Source organism: Aquarana catesbeiana, linkage group LG13 (genome assembly GCF_042186555.1).
Source record: "Aquarana catesbeiana isolate 2022-GZ linkage group LG13, ASM4218655v1, whole genome shotgun sequence".
In the NCBI taxonomy this organism is placed as follows: Eukaryota; Metazoa; Chordata; class Amphibia; order Anura; family Ranidae; genus Aquarana; species Aquarana catesbeiana.
The window spans coordinates 36,177,516-36,191,009 of record NC_133336.1 but is presented as its reverse complement, the minus strand read 5'-3'; the positions used below and the strand labels follow the sequence as shown (position 1 = coordinate 36,191,009).

Here is a 13,494-nt window from a genome sequence, read left to right as displayed (position 1 = left end):
CAGTCTCCGCTCTAATTTATCCTAAATGTGTTCTATTGGGTTGAGGTCAGGCCAGTCAAGTTCCTCCATCTTAACTTGTTCGTCGATGTCTTTATGGACCTTGCTTTGTGCACTGCTCCAAATCACTTGGTGGAGGGGGGATTATGGTGTGGGGTTGTTTTCAGGGGTTGGGCTTGGCCCCTCAGTTCCAGTGAAGGGATTTCTTAAGGCGTCAGCATGCCAAGACATTTTGACAATTTCATGCTCCCAATATTGTGGGAACAGTTTGGGGATGGCCCCTTCCTATTCCAACATGACTTTCACCAGTGCACAAAGCAAGGTCCATAAAGAATGGATGAGCGAGTTTGGGGTGGAGGAACTTGACTGGCCTGCACACCCAAACTGTTCCCACAAAGTTGGGAGCATGAAATTGTCCAATATGTGTTGGTATGCTGACGCCTTAAGAGTGCTCTTCACTGGAACTAAGGGGCCAAGCCCACACCATAATCCCCCCTCCGCCAAATTATTTGGACCGGTGAACAAAGCAAAGTTCATAAAGACATGGATGAAGGAGTTTGGGGTGGAGGAACTTGACTGGCCTGCACAGAGTCCCGACCTCAAACCAATAGAACACCTTTGGGATGAATTAGATTGGAGACTGCAAACCAGGCCTTTTCATCCAACTTCAGTACCTGATCTCACAAATGCTCTTCTGGAAGAATGGTCAAGCATTCCCATAGACACACTCCTAAACCTTGTGGACAGCCTTCCCAGAAGAGTTGAATCTGTTATAGCTGCAAAAGATGGAACAACTCAATATTGAACCCTACGGACTAAGACTGGGATTCCAGCAAAGCTCATGTGTGTGTAAAAGCAGGTGTCCCAATACTTTTGGTGATATAGTGTAGGTAAGTGGAAACATGTTCATCTGTTACCCCTGGAATATTTGTTGTCTGCTCATATATAGCAAATGTAAAATCATCAGTGTTAGGGCTCGTTCACCCCAGAACACGATGCAAGAAACCAATATTCTGAGCGTTATTCCTAGTCCCTGATCCCCATCTCTGCAGTAAGAAGAGTTTGTTTAGCTGTCAAAAATCCCAGAGTTTCTATTCAGCTAAAACCTCATAGGAGAACAGATATTATGGGTATTATTATTGCTACTACAAAAATAACCTTTATCTACAGCACTGGTCCCTAGCAGGTACTATGCTGACAGCTCTCCTGCTGCCTGTTCTTGATTTAGACATACTTTACGTTAAGATCAATGACACTCATTGTCACAGTTGACACTGCAAGCTGCTATAGAGAAGGTTACCTGGCAGGTCCCATCAGTTTTTGCTATGGGGCCCCATAATTCGTGGTTACAACCCTGGATGTAGCACACACACTGTGAAAGCTTTGTTCCTATTTCTCCACAGCAAAAGGAACAATTGCATATCACTAGCACAAATGTTTTTTTGTTTTTTTTAATTGTTTATTCTTTATTAAATTTTTTCTCAATTAACAAAACTTCATAATAAAAAGAAAAAAGAAGCTACAAGACATTACAATCAAGATATTTTCCAATAAATTATCTTTTTTCATCATCACATTATATGCCATCCATCTTTATCCCCTCCCCTCCCTCCTCCCCCCATCCCTCTATCACCCCCTTAACTTACGATCCTATTTCTTTCTTAGCTCCGTGGTTATTTTTATGTATACCAGTGCACATTAACTATTTTATGCTGGATATCATGTCCTATAAGAATATATTCATGCACATCTTGGACACCTTATCTAAAGTATATTTTTCATACCCGTCCCGTTTCTTAAGTATTGCCCCAGTCTTTCTCCGTCTCCTTCCCTCTTAAAGGGGATATCCCATTTTATCTAACTATGGCCTCCACATCTTTTCAAATTCCCTGAGGTTTCCTCTTTTTATATGAACTGCTTTCTCCTTCCATATTTACCCACTTATAGTATGAATCCATTCACTCACTGACAGGGGTCTCCTTGACTGCCACCTCCTACTACTACTTTGGTACTCCTCCCTTCCCCCAACACCCTCCTATATCCTAGCACACAGAGCCTAGGTTCCATCTCCAACGTCGTCCCATAGATTTTATTTATGGTATCGAGAACCGCTACCTAGTATCGGAATAACTTTGGACATCTCCACACCATATGTATAAGGTCTCCGGTCCCCTGGCATCTAGGACAATTAGCATCAGTTCTTTTACCAAACAAGCACAATCTCTTGGGGGTATAATAAGCTTCTGTGTATCAACATCAACTGTGATACTTTCTGTGAGGGGGAGACTGATACCAGCGGCCCCAGCTCCAGTAGCCCCCTCAAAAAAAACAAAACAAGGAGAGGGGCGCCTCTAATGCATCGTACACACGCTCGGACTTTTCGACCAGACTGGTCCGGCGGACAATCCGATCGTGTGTGGGCTTCATTGGACCTTCAGCGGACTTTTCCAGTCGAAAATCTGACTGACTTTAGATTTGGAACTTGCTTCAAATCTTTACGTCGTAACTCCGCCGGACCTAGAAATCCGCTCGTCTGTATGCTAGTCCGATGGACAAAAACCCACGCTAGGGCAGCTATTGGCTACTGGCTATCAACTTCCTTATTTTAGTCTGGTGTACGTCATCACGTACGAATCCATCAGACTTTGGTGTGATCGTGTGTAGGCAAGTCCGTTCATTAAAAAGTCTGTCGAAAGTCTGTCGGAAAGTCCGTTGAAAGTCCGTCAGACCAGTCCGGTCAAAAAGTCCGCCCGTGTGTATGCGGCTTTAGAGTAGACGTTTGTAACACTTTTATTAGCATACAGTTTATGCACTCACATTTTGTTGAGGTATCATGAGCATATCAGTCCCAAAGTGGATAAGTCTAGGTGTTGCTCCTGCTAGCTGCTCCCTCCATCTGTGTCGCTCCGGCGCTGTCTGGAAGAGTATCACTCCGTTGCGGATGGAAGCCGGCTGCTGTGGAGGAACTCAAGGGTCAGAACGAGGCTTGGAACTCAGGGCAGGGATGGCAGCAGGGAGATGACGTCACCACTAATGGACGCGTTTCTTGAGCATGCGCGCTGCGATAGTACGGCAAGCCGCGCTCCTTTTTCAACAGGCCAGTGTTCTGCCGAGAAACTTCCCCTCGGCGGATAATGACCCCCCTGTAGTACGCAGGTGCAGCGCTTGCGCAGTAGGAACAACAAGGGAACCGCCGAAAAGAGCCGAAGCTGAGTCAGCTGTACATGGCGCCTGTGTGCCAAGACTATTATAAAAATAAAACACTTTGTAACAGGCCCCTCGTGGGCTCGCCACGCTTCAGGCACGGCCTCGCTGCGCTTGGCATTTTAATATTCTAACTCTATGTCCACTCGGATGGTGGGGCTTTAACGTGGACTTAGGTTAGAATGTAGTGCGCAGGCGCCGTATACAGCTGACGATCAGCTGTTCCTCTTCGGCTCTTTTCGGGGGCTCCCTTGTTGTTCCTGCAGCGCAAGCGCTGCGCCTGCGCACTACAGGGGGGTCCTTATCCGCCGGGGGAACTTTCTCGGCAAGACACCGGAGCGGGACAGACGGAGGGAGCAGCTAGCAGGAGCGGCACCTAGACTTATCCACGTTGCGACTGATATGCTCATGATACCTCATCAAAATGTGAGTGCGTAAACTGTATGCTAAAAAAAGTGTTACAAACGTTCTACTCTTAGAGGCGCCTCTCTCCTTGCTTTTTTTTTGCAGTTTTGGAACCCAGTTTCTGTTCTCCTATGACGACAGCCCTAAGAGCTTTTGGACATTATTCCCGAACGTCCCTCCTTTTTACACTGATCAGCAGAGACTGTGTATTAATGATATAAACCTTTTTTTGTAATTGGGAGATATATGAGCCTAAATTATTGTGCCTATACCTGTACCCCAGTAGCCCCCTCCTCTGTTCTTGTGTTATCTCCCCTATATCCCCTTCCCATCTCTTCCTACCATTAAGGGGCTCCAAACCTATACTGGCTCTATTACGTTTTATTACATATTACGTTTTCTGTCATGTTAAAAAAATGTCTTCGTGTGATAGTGACCAGTAATTCTACACTGAACAGCAATACTTGTTTTTTTCAATCCCCAGATGCACTTTCAATGCCCAGATTTCATAATATTTGTGTGTTTCGGAGATAAAAAAGATATATTGGTTGCCCTGTCATTTCCTGATGAGCAACCAAAATCGAATGTTTGCCTTAATTCCCAAGGTTCAGTTGTAAGAAGATCTATTCTAGTTAAGCAGGTTTATAGTATGGATAATAAATACCAAAAGGTATCTCTGATTGAAGTGATTGTACTGTAATTGCTATTCAGTCTTTGTTCAAATTTAAAGTGGTTGTAAAATCAGAAGGTTTTATGCATTAAGATAAAGAGCCTTCTGTGTGCAGCAGCCCCCCTCGGCCCACCTAATACTTACCCGAGGTCCCTCTATGTCCACGAGTGTCTCGGCCGTCCGAGACTCTCCCTCCTGATTGGCTGAGACATTGGCAGCTTGCTATAGGGGCACCCTAGCCGAGTCACCCCCCGCTCTCTCCTTATTGGCCGACTGACTTTGATTGACAGCAGCGGAAGCCAAGAACAGCTTCAACTCTTCTGGGAAGGCTGTCCACAGTGTTTAGGAGTGTGTCTATGGGAATTTTTGACCATTCTTCCAGAAGCGCATTTGTGAGGTCAGGCACTGATGTTGAAGAGAAGGCCTGGCTCACAGTCTCCGCTCTAATTCATCCCAAAGGTGTTATATCGGGTTGAGGTCAGGACTCTGTGCAGACCAGTAAAGTTCCTCCACCCCAAACTTGCTCATCCATGTCTTTATGGACCTTGGTTCGCAGTCATGTTGGAACAGGAAGGGGTCATCCCCAAACTCGTCCCATAAAGTTGGGAGCACAAAATTGTCCAAAATGTCTTGTTATGCTGGCGCCTTAAGAGTTCCGTTCACTAGAACCAAGGGACCAAGCCCAACCCCTGAAAAACAACCCTACACCATAATCTCCCCTCCACCAAATGATTTGGACCAGTGCACAAAGCAAGGTCCATAAAGACATGGATGAGTGAGTTTGGAGTGGAGGAACTTGACTGCCCTGCACAGAGTCCTGACCTCAACCCGTTACATATATAGTTACATAGTTACATAGTAGGTGAGGTTGAAAAAAGACACAAGTCCATCAAGTCCAACCTATGTGTGTGATTATGTGTCAGTATTACCTTACATATCCCGATAGAACACCTTTGGGATGAATTAGGGAGGAGACTGTGAGCCAGGCCTTCTTGTCCACATCAGCGCCTGACCTCACAAATGTGCTTCTGGAAAAATAGTCAAACATCCCCATAGACCCACTCCTAAACCTTGTGGACAGCCTTGCCTGAAGAGTTGAAGCTGTTATAGCTGCAAAGGGTGGGCCAATTCAATATTGAACCCTACGGACTAAGGCTGGCCATACACTATTCAATTTTCCTGTTCAACTTTCCTTTAGATTTACCAAAACCATATAATAGGAGGTCAAACCTAAACACTTTCAATTTGGATGCAATCAGGCAGGTTCTTGTACTACATAGTTGAAGGTAAATCTAAAGAAAATTGAACAGGAAAATTGTATGGTGTATGGCCAGCTTAAGACTTGGGTGCCATTAAAGTTCATGTGCGTGTAAAGGCAGGTGTCCCAATACTTTTGACAATATAGTGTATAATCTTATGGGAAGATTTTTGTTGAAATGAATGGTCTGGTGGCAGGATCTTTTTAAGGAAAAAAAGGGCCTGTGCTTTAATGTAGTAATATATCTGGATGATTGTTGATACATGCGTTTTATTTGCCAGGTTTCTTTATGTATATTGAAACATCACGACCTCGGCTGGAAGGAGAGAAAGCTAGACTACTCAGCCCTGTCTTTAACATAGCGCAGAAGAATCCCTATGGGTCCAGCAATACTGCGTATTGTTTTAGTTTTTACTATCATATGTATGGAAGACATATAGGTAAGCTCATTTTCACATGTAGTTGTAATTTTCCACATTTCTTTATATGGTCCATTCCTTACCTAAAATAAAAGGGAGTATGGAAGTATTACCCAACCACTGGCTCAGGAATCGCATAAAGCAGCCAATTCTTAAAGTAGATTGCCAGTGTTCGATGCTCTGGCTACTATTGCTGTCTATCTCTCCGCTAATGAGATTTTACTCACTTACTGTCCATGTGGCAAAATTCCAATTAGTTACTTGGGGAATCTATTCAAAGTGCATTTATACAGGAATAAAAATGGGCTAGTCTCCGATGATATACAAAGTCTTAAAGCGGAAGTAAACCCATCCACAAAACAGTTTTTACCTTTCCGGCACGTGCCGGAAATGTAACACTCCCATTGGTTGTGCTCTCAACCAAACTGTCAAACCATCCAATGGCTGGTGTCATAACGGATCACATGTGCAGCATCATGGCAGTTGTAGATTAAACAGAGGCCAAGATGGCTGCTTCCTTGGCTGAAAACGATAGGAGGGTTTACTTCCACTTTAAGCACGTGGAATGTGGACTGTACAGTGTTTTATAATGTATATTTCTGCTGTAGCATGATGTCTTCTACAGTTCATTTCCATACCACTGACATGGAAATTTATAGATAGGCAACTCCTATCCTCATATTGATTAGTGGTTCCAAATTAATAATAACTACTGCAGTAGGGAACAGACACAAAAGATACACTCCGCATCTTTCCAAATAACTGTTCTGCTTTATTATGACGCAATTGAAGGTTTTTATACACATTATTACGTAGGTATCACAATAATATTACAATTGTACATTTATGGTAACAAGGGGCGTAACATAGGCAGGCTAATTCTAATCAGGACTCGAAAGAATGCAAACATGTAATGAAAACATTATTGGTGCCGTGTGCACAGTAAGGGCAGAGTGCAATACATACTAAATAGAATACAATTATATACAGAACGTACAAATTTCCTTTACACCACTATGTGCAAGTCAGTGTAGAACTTGGAAAATGTGCAGTCAAAAGGTCCTTTTGTTATTTAGGTCATTTTTCTTGAGAGGGTACATGAGTCACCAGCTTTCAATGTAAGAATAGCTGAATTTACTTAACCACCTATATACCAATACATTACATCACCTTTACTTTCCAGGACATTTTTACTTGGTCTTGCAACTGTGTGCCCTACTGAATTTTATATCATTTTCCTGAGACAGAGGGGTTGATTTATTAAAACCGGAGAGTACAAAATCTGGTGCCACTCTGCATAGAAACCAATCCGCTTCCAGGTTTTATTGTCAGAGCTGATTGTTATTTTAATAGAAAAAAAAAAAAACAGAGACTTTACAAACATGTTATACTTACCGACTCTGTGCAATGGTTTTGCACAGAGCAGCCCTGATCCTCCTCTTCTCAGGTCCCTGGCTGGAGCTCCTGGCCCCTCCCCCCTGTTCAGTGCCCCCCACAGCAAGCAGCTTACTATGGGGGCACCCGAGCCGCGTCACAGCTCTGTGTATCTATTCAGACCCGGAGCCGCTGTTCTGCCTTGCCCCCTCTCTCTCCTGATTGGCTGAGTTTGATTGGCCGCAGCGGGAGCCAATGGTGCCGCTGCTGTGTCTCAGCCAATCAGGAGGGAGAGTCGTCCTGGACTGACCAGGTACTCTTGGACATCGCTGGATAGAGATGGGGCTCAGGTAAGTATTAGGGGGCTGCTACATGCAGAAGGGTTTTTTTTTTTTATCTTAACCACTTCAGCCCCGGAAGGTTTTACCCCCTTCCTGACCAGAGCACTTTTTACAATTCGGCACTGCGTCGCTTTAACTGCTAATTGCGCGGTCATGCAATGCTATACCCAAACGAAATTTGCGTCCTTTTCTTCTCACAAATAGAGCTTTCTTTTGATGGTATTTGATCACCTCTGCCGTTTTTATTGTTTGCGCTATACACGGAAAAAGACCGAAAATTTTGAAAAAAAATGATATTTTCTACTTTTTGTTCTAAAAAAAATCCAATAAACTCAATTTTAGTTATACATTTAGGCCAAGATGTATTCGGCCACATGTCTTTGGTAAAAAAAATGTCAATAAGTGTATATTTATTGGTTTGCGCAAAAGTTATAGCGCCTACAAACTAGGGTACATTTTCTGGAATTTACACAGCCTTTAATTTATGACTGCCTATGTCGTTTCTTGAGGTGCTAAAATGGCAGGGCAGCACAAAACCCCCACAAATTACCCCATTTTGGAAAGTAGACACCCCAAGGAAATTGCTGAGAGGCATGTTGAGCCCATTGAATATTCATTTTTTTTGTCCCAAGTGATTGAATAATGACAAAAAAAAAAAAAAATTACAAAAAGTTGTCACTAAATGATATATTGCTCACACAGGCCATGGGCATATGTGGAATTGCACCCCAAAATACATTTAGCTGCTTCTCCTGAGTATGGAGATACCGCATGTGTGGGACTTTTTGGGAGCCTAGCCGCGTACGGGGCCCCGAAAACCAATCACTGCCTTCAGGATTTCTAAGGGCGTACATTTTTGATTTTACTCCTCACTACCTATCACAGTTTTGAAGGCCATAAAATGCCCAGATGGCATAAAACCCCCCCAAATGACCCCATTTTGGAAAGTAGACACCCCAAGCTATTTGCTTTGAGGCATGTTGAGTCCATGGAATGTTTTATATTTTGACACAAGTTGCGGGAAAGTGACAAATTTTTTTTTTTTTTTTTTGCACAAAGTTGTCACTAAATGATATATTGCTCACACAGGCCATGGGCATATGTGGAATTGCACCCCAAAATACATTTAGCTACTTCTCCTGAGTACGGGGATACCACATGTGTGGGACTTTTTGGGAGCCTAGCCGCGTACGGGGCCCCGAAAACCAATCACCGCCTTCAGGATTTCTAAGGGTGTAAATTTTTGATTTCACTCTTCACTGCCTATCACAGTTTCGGAGGCCATGGAATGCCCAGGTGGCACAACCCCCCCCCCCAAATGACCCCATTTTGGAAAGTAGACACCCCAAGCTATTTGCTGAGAGGCATGGTGAGTATTTTGCAGCTCTCATTTGTTTTTGAAAATAAAGAAAGACGAGAAAAAACATTTTTTATTTTCTTTTTTCAATTTTCAAAACTTTGTGACAAAAAGTGAGGTCTGCAAAATACTCACTATACCTCTCATCAAATAGCTTGGGGTGTCTACTTTCCAAAATGGGGTCATTTGGGGGGGTTTTGTGCCACCTGGGCATTCCATGGCCTCCGAAACTGTGATAGGCAGTGAAGAGTGAAATCAAAAATTTACGGCCTTAGAAAGCCTGAAGGCGGTGCTTGGTTTTTGGGGTCCCGTACGCGGCTAGGCTCCCAAAAAGTCTCACATGTGGTATCCCCGTACTCAGGAGAAGCAACAGAATGCATTTTGGGGTGTAATTTCACATATTCCCATGGCATGTTTGAGCAATATATCATTTAGTGACAACTTTGCGCAAAAAAAAAAAAAATAAATAAAAAATTGTCTCTTTCCCGCAACTTGTGTCACAATATAAAATATTCCATGGACTCGACATGCCTCTCAGCAAATAGCTTGGGGTGTCTACTTTCCAAAATGGGGTCATTTGGGGGGGGTTTTGAACTGTCCTGGCATTTTATGCACAACATTTTGAAGCTTATGTCACAATTCACCCACTCTTCTAACCACTTGAAGACAAAGCCCTTTCTGACACTTTTTGATTACATAAAAAAATAATTTTTTTTTGCAAGAAAATTACGTTGAACCCCCAAACATTATATATTTTTTTAAAGCAAATGCCCTACAGATTAAAATTGTGGGTGTTTCATTTTTTTTTTTCACACAGTATTTGCGCAGCGATTTTTCAAACGCATTTTTTGGGGGAAAAAACACACTTTTTTAAATTTTAATGCACTAAAACACACTATATTGCCCAAATGTTTGATGAAATAAAAAAGATGATCTTAGGCCGAGTACATGGATACCAAACATGACATGCTTTAAAATTGCGCACAAACGTGCAGTGGCGACAAACTAAATACATTTTTAAAAGCCTTTAAAAGCCTTTACAGGTTACCACTTTAGATTTACAGAGGAGGTCTACTACTAAAATTACTGCCCTCGATCTGACGTTCGCGGTGATACCTCACATGCATGGTGCAATTGCTGTTTACATTTGACGCCAGACCGACGCTTGCGTTCGCCTTAGCGCGAGAGCAGGGGGGACAGGGGTGCTTCTTTTTTTTTTTTTTTTTTCTTTATTATTATTATTTTTTTTACCTTATTTTAAAACTGTTCCTTTCATTTTTTTTTTTTTTAAATCATTTTTATTGTTATCTCAGGGAATGTAAATATCCCCTATCATAGCAATAGGTAGTGACAGGTACTCTTTTTTGAAAAAATTGGGGTCTATTAGACCCTAGATTTCTCCTCTGCCCTCAAAGCATCTGACCACACCAAGATCGATGTGATAAAATGCTTTCCCAATTTCCCAATGGCGCTGTTTACATCCGGCGAAATCTAAGTCATAAAATGCCCGTAGCTTCCGGTTTCTTAGGCCATAGAGATGTTTGGAGCCACTCTGGTCTCTGATCAGCTCTATGGTCAGCTGGCTGAATTACCGGCTGCATTCTCAGGTTCCCTGTTGAGACAGGAGAGCCAGAGAAAAACACGGAAGATGTTGGGGGGGGGGGGGCATTCCCTCCCACTGCTTGTAAAAGCAGTCTAGAGGCTAATTAGCCGCTAGGATTGCTTTTACATGAAAGCCGACCGCTGGCTGAAAAGAATGATACCAAGATGATACCTAAACCTGCAGGCATCATTCTGGTATAACCACTCAAAGTCGTGAATGGCGTACCTGAAGACAAAAAAATGGTTAACAATAAAGCACAGTAAACGGTAAAGTATAAAAAATTGCATACCTGAAAAGCAAACATGATAAAACATAATAACAATAAAACATTGCAGAATAGAATACAGTAAAAAAGAGCAGAACAATAGAGAGAATAGAGAGAGAAAGAACAATAAAACGACAACTATTATTTTTTATTTTATATTTTTGTTTGTGTTTTTTTTTTTTTTTTGTACACTTTTTTTTGTAACTAACTTTTATAACGGTAACCGGTTCCAGGTTCGGGTCTCTCAAAATGCGATGGCATCTTGGGAGACCCTGTGAAAGTGTGTCTAGTCTGTGCAATGCTGTACCCTACGCCAATACTCAACTAGTGAATGGTAGCGTTCAAAACATTCACCAATGCAAAGACCAGGATTGTCAGGACAGGAGGGACAATAATAGCGGGTGTCACGTCTATATCCGCGCTTGCTGCAGACACGACATCTTTTTTGGGGGGGTTCGTTGGGTAGGGGTACTCGGGAGGACATAAAGAAAATGCCTCTCATGCAGCCGACTGCATTTGGTTGGGGATGTGAATGGGGGAAGTACGGGCGCTGCAGAAGCGGTGGGTTCCCAATTAGGATTGGCGAATGCAGCAGGAAGGGCATTATGGGCACGACGGGCCTGTGTTTGTCATTTTGGTGGCAGCGGGACACTATTTGTGCTTGCCACCTCACCAGCTTGAACTGCACTTATGGGACTCGCCACGTCACCAAGTGTTACTGCAGTGCGGGTTTGACTACGACCAGGGTGTACTAGGCCGCTGGTGCTTGCCAGTTCACCAAAACGCTACAAAAAAAATCAGATATTGATCCGTTCAGATACTATACCACTAAGGGAGCTGTACGGTGCGTGCGTGGGTGTTAGCGGTACTGGCGCTAACCTGACGCTGCCTGGGGCTGGTGCTTGCCAGTTCACCAAAACGCTACCAAGAAAACTGTTAGCGATCGCAGGGATCAGGCCTGACTCTGTGAACGCTGCAGTTATTTGTTTAGTGTTTTGTAAGTGACAGTGATCGATCGATACTGCACTTGGGTGGGCTGGGCTGGGCCGGGCAGAGGGGAAAAACGCAGGTGCTAGCGGGTATCTGGGCTGATCCCGCTGACACTGCGTTTTTGGGAACCCTAAACTGCTGGGGACGTTAGTATAGATCTGATCGGATCAGATATTGATCCGTACAGATACTATACCACTAAGGGAGGCGTATGCTGCGTGCGTGGGTGTTAGCGGTACTGGCGCTAATCTGACGCTGCCTGGGGCGACGCATATCACTGCCGGGCGATCAGGGGGCTAAACCTTTATTCGGTAATAAACGGCGGGTGCCCTGACACTATAAAAAATAAACGAACTAACCAGCGTCACCCGTAACACTTATACGGTGATCAGTGGTGAAAGGGTTAACTAGGGGGCAATCAAGGGGTTAAAACATTTATTAGATAGTATATGGGGGTCCCTGACGCTATAAAACGCTGACGGCGAACCTAAGTATTTACCTCCCCAACTAGCGTCACCAGCGACACTAATACAGCGATCAGAAAAATGATCGCTTAGTGACACTGGTGACGGGGGGTGATCAAGGGGTTAAAACTTTATTAGGGGGGGTACCCTAGACCTAAAGGGGGCTACCACTCAGTGCCCTAACACTGTAACTGTCACAAACTGACACCAATCAGTAATCAGAAAAAAAAAAAAAAAAAATACTGCTTGGTGTCAGTTTGTGACAGGGGGGGGGGGGTTGGGGGGCGATCGGGGGGGGGGGGGTCGGGGGTGTTTTATGTGCCTGGCATGTTCTGCTGTGTGTGTTTGTGTTTTGTGCACTTACATGTCTTCTCTCCTCGGCGCTGGAACGGAAACTGCCAAGCCGAGGAGAGATGACATCACATCCTCTGCCTGTGTGAAACTACACACAGGCAGAGGAGGATTCCGATTGGCTGGGAGCGATCGCGAGGGGGGGGCCACAATCGGATGGTCTCCCCCTCGCCTCCCAACGCTCCCAGTGAAATGCCGACCGCCGCTGGCACCGGTACGTGATTCTGCCTGCCCGTGCCATTCTGCCGACGTATATCTGCGTTAGGCGGTCGGCAAGTGGTTAATGCATATCTTAAAACCTTCTGACTTCACAACCCCTTTAATTGAACAAGCTGAAGTTAGAAGCCAATTGGTTACCATGCACAGCTGCACCAGATTTTGCACTCTCCAGTTTTAGTAAATCAACCCCATAGTTTTCTATTGGTGGCATTTTGGCATTGGGCATTAATGACCACCTAAAATCTAGTGGTCCCTTCTTAAGGGTGAGAGGCTTGACATACTGCGGTGTTGGTGGAAGACTATTACTCACCTATAAGTCAAGGATTACTCACCTATTGGGTGCTTTCCGGGATTGATGGACTTTTTCCATTCCTTTATGGACATTTATGCGCTGCATTTTTCTTTTATACCTTTATGGGTTAGACCATGCCAATCTGATTTCCTTCAAACTGGAGTCCTCCATTAGAGGTAGGAGGAGGTGAGCCTCTACAGGTTGCACTGGACCACTTGTAAGAAAAGCATCCACTAATCATTATGTAATCAGTGCAGACAAAAGTAATACAAGAACCATACAACA

General features: G+C 43.9%; 1 protein-coding gene across 2 annotated transcripts in view; it reads left to right on the top strand.

Moving 5' to 3' along the window:
• The window catches only part of MDGA2 (MAM domain containing glycosylphosphatidylinositol anchor 2), a 1,144,403-nt gene that overhangs the window by 1,096,186 nt on the left and 34,723 nt on the right, over nt 1-13,494 (top strand). For both annotated transcript variants that reach the window (XM_073609471.1, XM_073609469.1), the window contains exon 14: nt 5,816-5,974. In XM_073609471.1, the coding sequence (XP_073465572.1) occupies nt 5,816-5,974 (159 nt within the window). The remainder of the gene's footprint in view (nt 1-5,815; nt 5,975-13,494) is intronic.